General features: G+C 38.8%; 1 protein-coding gene and 1 pseudogene across 2 annotated transcripts; both read left to right on the top strand.

The window, feature by feature from the left end:
- The first annotated feature begins 1,310 nt into the window (after positions 1-1,310).
- On the top strand, positions 1,311-16,081 carry LOC115748645 (CAAX prenyl protease 1 homolog). 2 transcript variants are annotated; one of them, XR_004016239.2, is made up of 15 exons: positions 1,311-1,468; positions 2,072-2,219; positions 2,367-2,451; positions 2,528-2,623; positions 3,852-3,917; positions 4,041-4,139; positions 4,870-4,983; positions 5,067-5,177; positions 5,907-5,969; positions 6,440-6,529; positions 7,572-7,685; positions 8,029-8,100; positions 8,204-8,269; positions 8,479-8,666; positions 15,929-16,081. XR_004016239.2 is itself a non-coding variant. In XM_030685211.2 (14 exons), the coding sequence occupies exons 1-14, from the start codon at positions 1,438-1,440 to the stop codon at positions 8,593-8,595; spliced, it is 1,272 nt and encodes a 423-aa protein (XP_030541071.1). In that variant the 5' UTR covers positions 1,311-1,437; the 3' UTR covers positions 8,596-8,848. The 2 variants fall into 2 exon arrangements, 1 of the variants encoding a protein (XP_030541071.1); XM_030685211.2 differs by lacking the exon at positions 15,929-16,081 and having other exon boundaries at positions 8,479-8,848.
- On the top strand, positions 10,937-15,875 carry LOC115748590 (annotated as a pseudogene).
- Positions 16,082-16,245: the final 164 nt, after the last annotated feature.

The raw sequence follows: 16,245 nt of genomic DNA, 5'->3' as shown, positions 1-16,245 counted from the left end.
ACTCTTTTTTTTCTTTTATTTATTGTCAAATTACTTGTGAATGTTTTGCTGTCTCTTATTAGGTCCTCTTGTCTGCTATGGGATGCTATTGATTTTGAATTCTGATATTGATTCTTACCTCATTTGTCGGCGCCTGTTTTATCTTTTCGATACTTTACTAGAAAATGACAAGTTCATCAAAGGAAAATGCATGTAGGACCACCAAAGATGTGGGTCTCCGGTCTTGATGGCTTCCACGAATTCGTCGCTGTTTGTCTTCGCCGGTTGTGGGGATGGTGGGTTCTTGCAATAGAGATAGAGAGACGGAAGATGTTTCTTTGAAGATGTGAAAGTTTTGGCCCTTTTTCTATAGACATGGTTGTGTCTCTAGGGGAGAGTTCATATATTGATTATTGGGAGTCAATTTCATCTAGCAATGAATGTACAAATCGATCTCGTATTTTTTTTTTTAATCGAATTCTTGTTTCTGTTCCTCAAACTTCTCTTGCATGGAAAGGAGTTGGGTGTGAGAAGGCAAATCTGATGACAAGAAAGTACCCTTTGATATGGATATTCAGTTGACCATGATACTATAGATGAGGAGTTTAATGCTTCAAGTACCAATGCATTACCTGATATGACATTTTTACTTGATGAAGTAGCCATGGGTTGAATTAATGGTTAAGGAAGTTCATAATTTTTGGAGGAAAACTTATTTCTATCCTCGTGATCTATGTGATCATATTCATTATAATGATATTTCGATATCATTGCACGCAAGTGATCATATTTTGACTTTTTCAACTTAAAAATTTGTTAATACGTGCCTTACTCTAGATGCGAAAATGTAAAAGCTGCAATCATTATTTTTTCCCCTAATTTTAAACAAAATTAAAGTTAAAGAAATTTAAATTGGCACACGAAAGAACTTTCTAAATGTAAGTTTACCAAACAATATTATCCCCAAAGTTGCATTTCAATGCACTAAACCGGCAAATCATCAAAAGATTTATGATTAAATTGGAACAATTGAAAGGTTTAGTCTTGTATTGACAAAAACACAATAGTTTTAGGACCTTTTTTTTTGGTAATTATCCCACTTTTCAATTACAACGGTTTACCAAACCCTTTTAGTCCAAAGGTATTTGCATTTTTTCAAAGTGATTTCTCCAAAACTGAACCAAACATGTCTTCATCTTCAAATACTCCGAAAGTTCAAAAAAAAAAAAAAAAATCGAAAACCAAAGCAGCTACTTTTGGGCTGGGCTTAAGCAATCGCCACAGCCAGATGGTGCAAATTGAAAACGGAAAATATCCGCAAGGCGGTCCAGAAGTGCTGCTGATTTTTTAATTTCTTTCAGAAATGTCGAAAGAACGCTGTTAAAATCTTCATCTTCTACGCTTCCTCCGCACCAAAACCTCTCTCTCTCTCCCTCTCTCCCTCTTCCGAAGTCGGCCATGGCGTTCCCTTACATGGAAGCCGTCGTTGGTACGTTTCGCTCTCCCTGACGACGCGTGTTCTGCATCTGTGCCTGCGCGCCCGCGTGCTCGGACGACCTTCGCTTGCGCGGTCCCGTTCTCTTTAGCTGAGGTTTCTAGGTTTTAGTGTCTTTCTCTTCTTCTCCGATGCGACGGTTGCTCATGTGATCGGCAGTCGCGCACTTTCGGAAGTGATGATCAGTTTTCATTTGTATTGTGATTTACGTGCGGTTTTTCGCATTCGACTGCTGGACGCGACATTTGGCCTTTCGCCTTTTAGTGCTGTTGGATCAGCTTTTTGCGCGAATAGGTTTTAGGGTTTTTCAGCTGTATTTCACCACCTGTTGGCGACGATTACATTTTGCGCGATTTTGAGGGAAAAAAAAAAAGATTAATTGGAATTCTGTACTTAATTCAAGCTCCGGAGCTGGGCAAGGAGACTAAAATGTGCGGTGGAACGGTTCATCGGTCATAAACTAAGATGGTTGTGTTTTAGTGACGTGACGCATGCTTGAATGTGCTGAAATTTTTTCCATTTTTTTTTTCTGGTGTATTATTTTGCTGCTCTCGTCGTTGGATTCTGTAAGGTCTCCGCTTACTTAATGTTCTTCAGGTTTCATGATATTAATGTACTTCTTCGAAACTTATCTGGACTTGAGGCAACACACTGCTTACAAACTTCCAACCCTTCCAAAAACTTTGGAAGGAGTGATTAGCCAAGAGAAGTTTGAGAAGTCCCGGGCCTACAGTCTCGATAAAAGGTTTGTGTACTCGGAGCCTCCAGCTTTCACTGATTCCTGAAAGAGCTGCTTGTAGCATTTGACTACATTTTGTCTGGAACTTCTTTTGGTGATGGTAAGTTTGCTATCTTGATTCACATCTGATCGATGTATTTTCCTTTGTTTCAGCCGCTTCCACTTCGTGCATGAATTTGTCTCTATACTGATGGACTCTGCAATATTGTTGTTTGGGATATTGCCTTGGTTTTGGAAGGTAAGTGGGTAATCATTGCTGCTATACTACTTTCCATTTGAAGTTGTTGTATCATCTTCCTTTTTTTGTGATGCAGAAATCTGGAGAATTTCTAGTTTTAGCTGGCCTTAATGTAGAGAATGAGATACTACACACCCTTGCCTTTTTGGCTGGTGTTATGATTTGGTCTCAGGTATATCAATTGCCGGTTTCTTTATCTAGTAAATTTTGTGTTAGAAAACATCACTCCTTTTCTACAACTTTACAGTAACTATTTGTGTCGCAGATATCTGCACTTGCATATTAGTGTGCTTGGACATCTTACCGTAAAAAGCGCATGAGTTTATAATGCTGTATGAATTATAATTTGTTGGTGAATGCAGTAAAGGATTGGGGAGTGCAATTTTTTGGGGAGGCTCCTTGTTTTGCAGTGTAGTTTTTTGCTCTAAACTTGCCAAAACGTTCAATAAATGGGTGAAAGGTATAATTTGGGTTGCTTCCATGACAAATGTAGGCAGCATAATGTAAGTCGAAAACTGAACTATCATTAAGGTTGTGGGACTTTGGGAATAGATATAATATTTAAATATGAAACCGCGCCTTCATCTAACAGCTTAATCTTTTAGAATAGTTGGTAGTGGTCTCATAAAATCTCACATGGTATTAGAGCATGAGGTCCTAAGTTCTAATTTTTTAAGGCCCCATTTTCCTCCATAATTAAATATGTTCACGCTTAGTACTAGGCAAAAAGACTAGACTAAGTGTGACGGGGAGTAGTAGAATATGTATATTAAACTACGCTTTCATCTAACAGCTTAAGCTTTTAGAATAGTTGACAGTGGACCCTCACAGAAATTAATCTATTGGCTATGGTGATTGTTGAACTTGATTTTTTCATTTGATGCTTTTGGTGTTGGATTGAGCTTGAAATAGATTACTTTGTCTAGTGTTTTGAATTTTTCTGTATCTTGAACCATCCTGGTAATGAAATTACATGGAACCTGCCAATATAGCTGTTTAGTCCTCATCACTTTTCTTTCAAATGAAGATTATACATACAGATAGGCATTTTTCCATGTAACTGACCCCGTTTAGGGTGAAAAATTAACTCCGTTTAGGGTGAAAAAGGCTCTGATGTCATCATAATGTGCACAGCTGTTTCTCTGTATTTATAGAAGTATTGTCACATATAATGGTCTTTTGATCTTTCTACGTCATCAATAATGAGTAAGGAGACAGTTCAGGCTCTTGATGCCCCTTTTCCATGGCATCCCCGCATTTTATAGCTAGCAACTGGTTATCGTGGTGGACATCAAACTTATAATTGTATCCGAATATATGTGCATGGTTAAAAAAACCGATATGAATGTAGGTGCACTTCGATTGTTATTAACTGACTTGCTTCAAAATTTCTGTTGCAGATAACTGATTTGCCATTTTCTTTGTACTCAACCTTTGTGATTGAGGCTCGCCATGGGTTCAACAAAGTTTGTATTCACCCTGTCATCTATATTTGCTTATGTCTTATAGTTTGGTGATTTGCTCCTCCATAAAGCTATGTCTTGTGAATTTTTTAATATATCTAATCACTCTAATCGGATGTTTTGCAGCAAACACTCTGGTTGTTCTTTTGGGATATCATCAAAGGGATTTTCCTCTCTGTTGTAATTGGTCCTCCCATAGTAGCTGCAATTATCGTAATTGTACAGGTTTGATGATCCCTTACTGCTAACTAGAACCCTATAAATGTAGATTTTATGGCTAAAAATATTTTGTATAAAATGGGAGTAACTGAAATGAGAATGTTAAGGTGGATGTGTGGTCATACAAGGATGGATAAGATAAGAAGTGAAGATATTTGACGAAAAGTTAGAGTAGTACCGGTGGCAGAAAAGATGAGATAACATAGATTGAGATGGTTTGGACATATTCTTCGAAGATGCCTAGATGCTCCGGTAAGGAAAGAAGTTTGTTACCGAGAGTATGATATGAAGAAAGGAATAGGTCGGCCGAAACTTACCTGGAGGAAAGTAGTAAAACAAGATTTAATGAAGTGAGAAATAGGTTGGCGTACGGTTTGTCTTAGGACGGAGTGGAGGAAAGCTATTAGTATTGTGGAGGGGCAGAATTCCTATGTTCCAGACTGTCCTTTTTAATCCTTTTTCCATATATATATATATTTAATTTTATTTTTATATAATTATTTCTCTTCCTTCAATCGGTCTTGTTTTTATTTTATTTATTTTTGGGTTCATCGACCGCCAACCCCAACTAGTTTGGGATAAATGTGATGTTGATGTTGATTTTTTATGTCCTTTGATGTTGTTTCCATCGGGTAAACTTTTGTTCGTTACATTGATGACCCCAATTCTCGTCTTCATTCTGCCGCTACCTAGTCATTTTCACTTATTTGATGACCACTAATTTGCATTCTTGCAGAAAGGAGGCCCTTATCTGGCTATATATCTTTGGGGATTCATGTTTGTTCTTTCGTTAGTGATGATGACACTTTACCCTGTTCTAATAGCTCCACTTTTTAACAAGTTCACACCAGTAAGTTTCTTGAACTCTTATCTTGCCATGATTTTTTGGGTCGTATGGTGATAATTTTCTTCTTCATTACTCTGTTGCAATAGCTTCCAGATGGTGACCTCAGACAGAAAATTGAGAAACTTGCTTCTTCTCTTAAGTTTCCTCTCAAGAAGTTGTTCGTGGTCGATGGATCAACCAGGTCAAGCCATAGCAATGTGAGATCCATATTATGCATTCAGTTATTGTATTATTTTCTTGTTCTTATATGACCTGCCATGTCTTCCTTTCGCATAAAATTACGTTAGTGATAGTCCCATCCTGTGAGTGTATTGAGTCTTGTTACGTTCAAGGATGCTACCTTGGGGGTTCAAATTTTAACTTTTGGGCATTTAGTTTCTCTGACATCTTTCTATTTCACCGTCAAATTTCAGAATGCATTATTCTTCTTTCAAAATACCCATGGGACTTCGGATATAGTAGATAGGCTTGCATATGAGAGGAGGTGGAACTGTCCTAGAAAATGAGGCTAGCTAGCTAGAAGTCTGAAAGAGTACTCCAATTTTGGTCGCCTTTGTTGTCCCTAATCATCCTAACCTTGTTGTTTGAATGTTTTATTGGCAATTACTGATTAAAAGGTGTTACAATTCTTAGCAATTTATAGTGGCCCCGTCCAGGTATCTGGTGAGGGTACTACAGGGTGCAAATAAAGGTCTAAAGACCATGGATGTGAACTAATGGAGGCAGGTTAATTGTTAAGAGGATATTGGATATGTAGAAGATGCCTATGAAAAATTAGGGCCGATGAAGTAAACGAACCATTGCTTCTCCAGTTCCAGCGTATCGTGTAACTAGTAAACTTTTTCCTACGTGTCTACTGGTGCTCACACTCATGCAGATGCATAGCTTGCATGGTTTGTGGACTGATTACTTGAATACTCATGCAGGCCTACATGTATGGATTCTTCAAAAACAAACGGATTGTGTTATATGACACCCTTATTCAGCAGGTACGGAGCATTTTTAATATTTCAAAATATTGGCCTGAAAGACCCTTTGTTGATCCGATTTTACTAGTGTCTTGAGAATTGCTGTCCTCAACTTTGCAGTTTATGTACGAGGTCTTACTTGTTGAATAGGGTGCATTTCTTCTGACTATTTTATGTGAAATTCCATGATAGTTGTTTAAATTAGGAAATAATCTCTCTCTCTCTCTCCCTGGCAAGCGTTCACATCCTTCACATGCTTGTTTTGGTTTTTTTTTTTTTCTGCTAATTTTCTTGCTTTTTTCCATTGGTTGAGGGATTTGTTCTGACTTCCTGTCCGACCCCGTCCTTTTGCACTAAAACACTTGGTGATCAATATTTTATTTACTTTTCACATTAGGAATATGAAATTGTTGGAATATGGTCATTAAAATTTTTCCGTCCTTTTTCAAGCAGACAGTCCTTAATTGGCCAAAAAATTGTTTTTTTTGCAGTGCAAGACTGAGGAGGTTGTTGCTGTGATTGCTCATGAGTTGGGACATTGGAAGCTTAATCACACAATGTACTCTTTTATTGCCGTACAGGTATACTGACTTTTAATTCCTGGTAAAAGTATTTCAATTCTGTGATTGGTTAAATTTTCATTTCTCACTTTGATTCAATGTACTGTAGTTCTATGATGTAGGGAAGGGAGTAGGTTTATGAATACTCTAGTGTAGTACTCTAACGAAGGAAAGATATCTGCAGATTCCTTGAAAACAGTTTCTCGAATTGGGCTTGACATTGTGTTCTTTTTAGCATATTACATGTAGCAAGTCATTAGCATAGGTGGGGAGGGGGTGTTTTGGGGTTTTTTTTTTTTTTTTGGGGCGCGGTGGGGGAGGGTTACATCTGATATTGTCCGCGAAAGACATTGTGAATTTGCCTTTTCCCATTGATTAAGATATCGGAAAATATGTCATTAATAAATTGGTTCTCCCTACAATTGTTATTGGTAAATATAAGGCTGCATAGATAAAGGTTACACTTGTAAAAGCTCTCAATTTGCCGTAATTAGTCTAGATTGTGGTACCTCACTCTCTTGATATGCCTATACCTCAGCAAGGTTGATAAAGTGCACGTGACACCGGTACAATTGGACTACATATCGTAGTGATTTGCTTGTTTCAGTTGACAATTAATTTTCTTTGGTGTTATATGGTGACTGAATTTGAAAATATGCAGAAAGCAGGGATTGTGAAATGGAGACGGTATATAAGTTTTTCATGCTGAAATTTCATGTTATTTTCAGGAAAACAGATCAATTTATATTGCCTTTTATTCTATTGAGTTGATTTAGCTGTAAGAAGAAACTTACTCCTTCACATTAGGTTCCTCTCCCTTTTTGAAGGGAAGATGTTGATAGTTGAAATATGACTGAATGAAATTGTTCCATTTACTTGTTGTCAGCATTATCCTTACTCTCAACTGCCTGGGTTAATGTAATAGTGTAAAATACTTTCCTACACATCTGATTGCTAAAGGGTGATATTTGGAACTTCAAGTTAAGAAATGGTGAGGTATTTAGTTGGAAAATTTTAGGTGATCAGATTTTTCGTTTCTCATCACTCTACTGTTTGGATGCAGATTCTCACGTTTTTGCAATTTGGAGGATATACTCTTGTGAGGAACTCGAGTGATCTGTTTAGAAGTTTTGGTTTTGATACACAGCCAGTGCTCATTGGACTCATCATTTTCCAGGTATCACTCAGATAAGAATGACCACAAAGCTTTAGAACGGGGTGTGGTTGGGCCGCCTATCAATGATTATTTTTCAGAGTAAACTGTGACTGGTTCTCGCTTTGCCTTTGGTTGGAATTCTATGACAAACCAAAATCTATTGAGTTGAAAACTTTTGAATCACTCTGTGGTAGCAACGTTATGCAGTTTCATGGTTATAGCCAATAAATGAACTATTTTGTCTTTGTATCAGATAAACAAATATCATGTTCTTTGTTTCTGCTTCTCTCTCACTGCGAGCAAGAGCGAGAAAGAGAATCCTGGGAAATGAGTGTTCACATAATTTCTCGTGCTTTGGTTGCAGCACACCGTTATACCTCTTCAGCACCTCGTAAGCTTTGCTCTCAATTTGGTGAGCCGGTCTTTTGAATTTCAGGTAGTTCATCTTTTTCGCTAGAGAGTTTTCTCATATGTGTGTGTATACACAAATCTTATTTTGAAAACTAATTTGTGCGTTTGACCATCCTGCGTTTATCTAGGCTGATGCTTTTGCTAAGAACTTGGGTTATGCTTCTGAACTTCGTGGTGGACTCGTGAAGCTACAGGTGATTCATACTGCCCCTTTTGTCTTAAAAACTACAATGGCTCAGGACTGTTGTGGTTTTAAGATACTCAAAATCGGAAGACAGGCATAGTTCAATGACGCTACTTTCATACAGTTTCCCAGTATATAGAGCGTAGAGGATACGCTTCTACTGCATTGTGCCTGAACTAACAAATGTTCAAATCATATGGCTCTGTTTTGTGTTTTCAGGAGGAGAATTTGTCGGCAATGAACACGGATCCTTGGTATTCGGCCTATCACTATTCTCATCCTCCGCTGGTTGAAAGATTGGCTGCCATTGATAAATCGGACAAGAAAGCAGATTGATTCAGGTATCATATGGATGGCAGATAGAGGAAGACTTGCTCGTGATCGATAAATCGGGTCATGTAGTCATAGTTATGTTACTCCTTTGATATGGAAAATGTAGCCAAAATTTTCGGAATTTGATGCCTGTAAGGGGAGGATGGGGCTTAAATCCGGGAAAGTGAAAATTAGAGGCGGGAATGATAAAATCCTGGGGCTTATAAAGACAGCAATTTTGGGATTTTGATGATACTAGTTAGCGTTTATCTGTTCACCGGTGCTTTGTTTTACTAATCTCGGGCATATTCCCTCACGTGGCCTTTTCGAGATATGTTCGAAGAAGCTGCTAAACATCAAGGAAACAATAGGAAGGAGGAGGGAGGGTGGAGAGAGAAGGGGGAGGCAATTATCAAATGCTGCTCTTAACTTATTGGGCCACAAGAAAGGTCAAAGCGGAGCACGAAATTGTCTTGATTAGCGAACACTTAAATCATAAGTTAGGACTTGACACGGTCGGTCACGTAACCAGCGCGATAATAGGTATCTGCACCCCTCGAGTATGTTTTTGACTCGGAAAAGTTTTTATTAGCAAACGCTTAATCACGTGTGCAAGAAAGTGCTTTCATTCTTTTTCTTCCTCTTAAAGAGGAATCTGCTGCTCCGTTGCTTATCCCGTGCGTGGAGACTGGAAAGCATCTTTATAGGAAAGTTCATTTTAGGGTCCTTTTTTTTGTATACAAAGAAAACAGTTTTCCACAAATCGTTTTTTGTATTTTCAGTGTTTGAATGGTGGAAAATTATTGATTTACGACACGTTTTTTATGTACTGAAAATAATCAGCTTAGATTGAGGAAAAAAAGCAAGAAGAAAATTACTTTTTCTATATCAGTAAACAAACGAAAAATTAACTGCTTTTTTGAAATGATTTTCATAAAAAATATTATTGTCTATCATGAAATTTTCATCTTGAACTATAAGCTTTTGACCAATCTATTTCAGATAATCCGTACGGGCCATATGGACTTCAGGAGGCGGTGTCATTTGGCAAAAAGGGGAAAGAAAATGGAAATTGTCCTCTAATTGATTAAGATTTTGTTGATCAATCGGATTTGTGTGGCGATTTCGGATCGGAAGTAACTATGCAAACTAAAGATAAACTGAACGGTAAAGGTTAAAAGGTAAATGCAATGAGATAGTAAAAATGGATAATAAAATTGCGGAGTAAATTAGTTAGTGTTATTGATTGCGGATCCTTTGCAAAGATTTATTTCTGACTATTTATAGCCAAGCACAAGGATATCGTAGCGGAAAACAGCGGGGCCCGAGAATTAATGTGTATTAGAATCATAAGAGTGAGAAATTGCCGGTTACTTTGGTTTGTTGTTCCCTATATTTTTGCGTAGATTCTTGGGTAGGCTTTGGTATATGCTTCTCTTATCCACTCTCGGTGCTCTGGCTTATACACTCTTCTTATACTTCGGTGTCACCTAGCGATTTCACTGTCATAGGCGCTTCTTTCGTTCGTGTGTCAGCTGCGACATATCTTGGTTGCCGACATGTCGTGATGGCTCTGGGTCTTCAAGCCCAAGATACTTTTTGGGCTTTTGGCTTTCTCGAGCTCGGGTCAATTTTAGGTGTCAACCATAAATACGTTGGTTCGATAATTTTCAAAACTTGCCACTCTTTCGCGCTTGCCTGCCGGACCGTATACGCTTCTCGTGTCCTGCCCCTCCTCGTATAATTCGCGTCTTCAATTTATTGTTCATGGAACAGGAAAGTGATCGTGGAGGACTGACTTAAGTCTTATTCAGGACCGAGACGAGCATGATCGGACAGTAAAGCCCCAAAGGTGTCGAGGCAAATCTTTGCCCGAATCCAAACGGAATTTAGCGTGCTCGTCATCCCCGTCTTTGCGAGGAAATTCGTCCACGTCATCGCCTCTTCCTCGTCTCGCTCGGGAGGGTCCAAACAAAAACCTGCTCCATCCTCATCAGCAGGACATCCAGCCCCGACAGAGCAGCTCACCCCTGCTCCATTACTTTTTGAATGTTGCGGACGTTCATTTGCATGGTTAACTTGAAACTTCTGGTGTGGACGAGTACATGCTATGCTGCGAATTTACTCGTTGCCAACACCTAATTTAAAATTTACAAGGTCATTGTCTCTGAAAAAATCTTTGGTGGTGGCATGAAGATTACGCTTCCTTCTCAAACTTCATCTGGAAATTTGTTATGTTTTGAATCTGACTTCCTTGTTTTTCTGAACTGGAGCGTTGAACGAATGAAGTTCAAATTTCGACCGAAAAAAAAAAAAATGCTCTTCGGTACCAAAACCTCTCTCTCTCTCTCTTCCGAAGTCGGCCATGGCGTTCCCTTACATAGAAGCCGTCGGTGGTACGTTTCGCTCTCCCCGACGACGCATGTTCTGCATCTATGCCTGCACGTGCGTGCTCGGACCTTCCGCTTGCGCCTTCGTGGTCCATTTTTTGAGCTGAGGTTTTTAGGGTTTAGTGTCTTTCTCTCCCTCTCCGATGCGACGATTGCTCTGGTGATCGTATTCGACTGCTGGACGCGACATCTGGCCTTTCGCCTTCTAGTGCTGTTGGATCAGCTTTTCGTGTGAATAGGTTTCACGTTTTTCAGCTGTATCCCACCTGTTAGCGACGTTTACATTTTGGGCGAATTTGAAAAGGAAAGATTAATTGGAATTCTGTACTTAATTCAAGCTCCGGAGCTGGGCAAGGAGACTAAAATGTGCAGTGGAACTGTTCATCAGTCATAAACTAAGAGGGTTGTGTTTTAGTAACGTGACGCATGCTTGAATGTGCAGCAATTTTTTCTAAATTTTTTTTCCCCCTGGTGTAGTCTTTTGTTGCTCTTGTCATTGGGTTCTCTAAGTTCGCCGCTTACTTAATGTTCTTCCGGTTTCATGGTATTAATGTTCTTCTTCGAAACTTATCTGGACTTGAGGCCACACGCTGCTCACAAATTTCCGACATTTCCAAAAACTTTGGAAGGACTGTTTAGGCAACAGAAGTTTGAGAAGTCCCCGGCCTACAGTCTTTGCTAAAAGGTTTGTGTATTGGGGGTCTCCAGCTTTCACTGATTCCTGAAAAAGCTGCTTGTAGCATTTGACTACATTTTATCTGCAACTTCTTTTCATGATGGTAAGTTTGCTATCTTAATTCACATCTGATCGATGTATCTTCCTTTAGTTCAGCCGCTTCCACTTCGTGCGTCGGTTTGGCTTTAGACTGATGGACTCTGCAACATTGTATCTTGGGATATTGCCTTGGGTTTGGAAGGTAAGTGGGAATCATTGCTGCTATACTACTTTCCATTTGAAGTTGTCGTGTCGTCTCCTTTTTTTGTGATGCAGAAATCTGGAGAATTTCTAGTTTTTGCTGGCCTCAACGCAGAGAATGAGATACTGCACAGCCTTGCCTTTTCGGCTGTTTTTGTGGTTTTGACTGAGGTATATTAATGGCAGTTTCCTTTATCTAGCAAATTTTTTGTTAGAAAACATCACTCCTGTTCTACAACTGTACGGTAACTATTTGTGTCGCTTAGTGTGCGTGGACATCTTACTGGAAAAAGCTCATGAGTTTGTCGTGCTGTATGACTTTTTTCTTTTCAATTATAATTTGTTGGTGAATGCAGTAAAGGATTGGGGAGTGCAATTTTCTGTGGGAGGCTCCTTATTTTGCAGTTTAGTTTTTTGCTCTAAACTTGTCATACTGTTCAATAAATGGTGAAAGTACAATATTCTGCCACCACCTAGTCATTTTTACTAATGGCCACTGATTTGTTCTCTTGCAGAAAGGGGGCCCTTATCTGGCTATATATCTTTGGGGTTCATGTTTGTTCTTTCGTTAGTGATGATGACACTTCACCCTGTTCTGATAGCTCCACGTTTTAACGAGTTCACACCAGTAAGTTTCTTGAACTCTGGTCTTGCCATGATTTTTTGGGTCGTATGGTGATGATTTTCTTCTTCATCACCCTGTTGCAATAGTTTCCAGATGGTGACCGCAGAGAGAAAACTGAGAAACTTACTTCTTCTCTCAAGTTTCCTCTCAAGAAGATGTTCGTGGTCAATGGATGAACCAGGTCAAGCCATAAGGATGTGAGATCCATAATTTCCATTCACTTATTGTTTTGTTTTATGGTTCTTGTTTGACCTGCCATGTCTTCCTTTAGTATAAAACTGCGCTAGTGATAGTCCCATCGTATCAGTGTATTGAGTTTTGTTACTTTCAAGGATGTTACCTCGGTGGTTCAGATTTTAACTTTAGGTCACTTAGTTTCTCTGACATCTTTCTATTTGACTGTCAAAATTCAGAATGCAGTATTCTTCTTCTCAAAAGAAACATAGGACTTCAGATATAGTACAAAGGATTGCATATGAGAGGAGGTGTTTCCTAGAAAATATTTTGATCGCCTTTGTTATCCCTTATCAACTTGTTGTTGGAATGTATCAGGTGGAGATTTCTAACTAAATGGTGTTACGATACTTAGTAATTTATAGTGGCCCCACCCAGGTATCTGGTGAGGTTACTACAGGGTGCAAATAAAGGTCTGAAGACCATAGATGTGAACTAATGGAGGCATGTTAATTGTTAAGAGGATATTGGATATGTAGATACATACCTTTGAAAAGTTAGGTCGATGAAGTGAATGAATCATTGCTTCTCTAGCTCCTGCATGTTGTGTAACTAGTAAATTTTTGCCTACGTGTCTACTGGTGCTCACACTCATACAGATGCATCTTGCATGGTTTGTGGTCTGACTACTTGAATACTCATGCAGGCCTATATGTATAGATTCTTAAAAAACGAAGAGATTATGTTATATGACACCCTTATTCAGCAGGTATGGAGCATTTTTAATATTTTAAAACGTTGGTCTAAAAGACCCTTTGTTGATCCGATTTTACTAGTGTCTTGAGAATTGCTGTCCTCAACTTTGCAGTTTATGTACGAGGTTTTACTTGTTGAATAGGGTGCATTTCTTCTGACTTTTTCATGTGAAATTCCATGATGTTTGTTCAAATTAGGAAATAATTTCTCTCTCTCTCTCTCTCTCTCTCTCTCTCTCTCCCTGGCATGTGTTCACATCCTTCACATGCTTGTCTTGATTTTTTTTTTCTCTTCTGCTAATTTTCTTGCTTTTTTCCATTGGTTGAGGGATTTGGTTCTAACTTCCCGTCCTTTTGCACTAGACCACTTGGTGATCAATATTTTATTTACTTTTCACATTGGGAATGTGAAATTGTTGGAATATGGTTATTCAAATTTTTCTGATCTTTTTCAAGCAGTCAGTCCTTAATTGGTCAAAATTGTTGTTTTGCAGGGCAAGACTGAGGAGGTTGTTGCTGTGATTGCTTATGAGTTGGGACATTGGAAGCTTGATCACCACATGTACTCTTTTATTGCTGTACTTGTAAACTGATTTTTAATTGCTGGTAAAAGTATTTCAATTCTGTGATTGGTTAAATTTTCATTCCTAACTTTCATTCAGTGTACTGTGGTTCTCTGGTGTAGAGAAGGGATAGGTTTGCGAATCTCTAGTGTAGTACTCTATCGAAGGAAAGATATCTGCAGATTCCTTGAAAACATTTCTCGAATTGGGCTTGACATTGTATTCTTTTTAGCATATTACATGTAACAACTCATCAGCATATTTTGTTTTGGTTGGGTGGGGGAAGAGATGAGGAGGGGGGAGGTTTACGTTTAAACTCACTCTCTGGATATGCCTATACCTCGGCAAGGTTGACAAAGTGAATGTGACACTGGTACAATTGGAATATATATCGTAGTGATTTGCTTGTTTCAGTTGACAATGAATTTCGTTTGGTGTTATGGTGACTGAATTTGAAAATATGCAGAAACCAGGGATTGTGAAATGGAGTCGGTGAATATAAGTTTTTCATGCTGAAATATCAAGTTATTTTCAGGAAAATAGATCAGTTTATATTGCCTTTTATTCTATTTAGTTGATTTAGATGTAAGAAGCAACTTACTCCTTCACATTTGGTTCCTCTCCTTTTCTTTGAAGGGAAGATGATAGTTGAAATATGACTGAACGAAATTGTCCATTTAGTTATTGTCCGCATCATGCTTACTCTCAACTGCCTGGGTTGACGTGATAGTGTAAAATACTTTCCTGCATATCTGATCGCTAAAGGGTGATATTTAGAACTTCAAGTTAAGAAACATTGAGGTATTTTGTAGGAAAATTTTAGGTGACCAGATTTTTCGTTTCTCATTACTCTACTGTTTGGATGCAGATTCTCACTTTTCGGCAATTTGGAGGGTATACTCTTGTGAGGAACTTGAGTGATCTGTTTAGAAGTTTTGGTTTTGATACACAGCCAGTGCTCATTGGACTCATCATTTTCCTGCTATCTCTCTGATAAGAATGACCACAGTGCTTTGGAACAGGGTGTAGTTGGGCCTATCAATGATTATTTTTCAGAGTAGACCGTCACTTGTTCCCACCTTACCTTTGGTTGGAATCCAATAACAAACCAAAATCTATAGAGTAGAAGACTTTTTTCTCTCTGTGGTGGTAACATTATACAGTTTGATGGCTATATCCAATAAATGAACTATTTTATCTTTCTATCATATACAAACAATGCCATGTTCTTTGTTTCTGCTTCTCTCAATGCAAGCAAGAGCAAGAAAGTGAATCCTGGGAAAAGAGCGTTCACATAATTTCTTGTGCTTTGGTTGCAGCTCGCTGATATACCTCTTCAGCGGCTCACAAGCTTTGCTCTGAATTTGGTGAGCCAGTCTCTTGAATTTCAGGTAATTCATCATTTCCGTTAGAGAGTTTTCTCAATCTATATCTGTTTCTGAAAACTAATTTTTGCGTTTGACTGACCTGCCTTTTTCTAGGCTGATGCTTTTGCCAATAACTTGGGCTGTGCTTCTGAACTTGGTGGTCATCTTGTGAAGCTACAGGTGATTCATACTGCCCCTTTTGTCTTAAAAACTAGAGTGGCTCAGCACTTTTGTGGTTTGAATATAGTAATATACTCAAAATCGGAAGCCTGGGGCATAATGACGCTACTTTCATTCAGTTTTCCAGCATACAGAGCGTGGAGGATACGTGTCTCTACAGAGTTCTGCCCTGAACTAATGAATGTTCGAATCATATGGCTCTGTTTTCTGTTTTCGGGGGTAGAATTTGTTGGCGGTGAACATGGATCCTTTGTATGCAGTCTATCACTGTACTCATCCTCCGCTGGTTGAAAGATTGGCTGCCATTGATAAGCCGGACAGGAAAGCAGACTGATTCAGGTATCATATGGATTGCTAGATAGAGGAAATCGGGTCATGAAGTCATAGGTTATGTTACTCCTATGATATAAAAAATGGAGCCAAGATTTCAGAATTTGATGCCCGAAAGTTGAAAGTAAGGGGAGGATGGGGTTTAAATCCGGGAAAGTGACAAATAAGAGGCGGGAACGATCAAATCCCCGGGACTTATAAAGACAGCAATTTCGGGATTTTGATGATACTAGTTAGCATCTATCTGTTCACCGGCGCTTTGTTTATACCGAATCTCGGGCATGTTCACCCACGTGACCTCCCGAGGTTATGTTTGAAGAAGCTGCTAAAACATCGAGGAAACAATGGAGTTCTTGTTCAAGTGAGAGCCATCT

Source organism: Rhodamnia argentea, chromosome 9, assembly GCF_020921035.1.
Source record: "Rhodamnia argentea isolate NSW1041297 chromosome 9, ASM2092103v1, whole genome shotgun sequence".
In the NCBI taxonomy this organism is placed as follows: Eukaryota; Viridiplantae; Streptophyta; class Magnoliopsida; order Myrtales; family Myrtaceae; genus Rhodamnia; species Rhodamnia argentea.
Note: the sequence above shows the minus strand (reverse complement) of the source record. Positions and strands in the feature narration are given on the sequence as shown.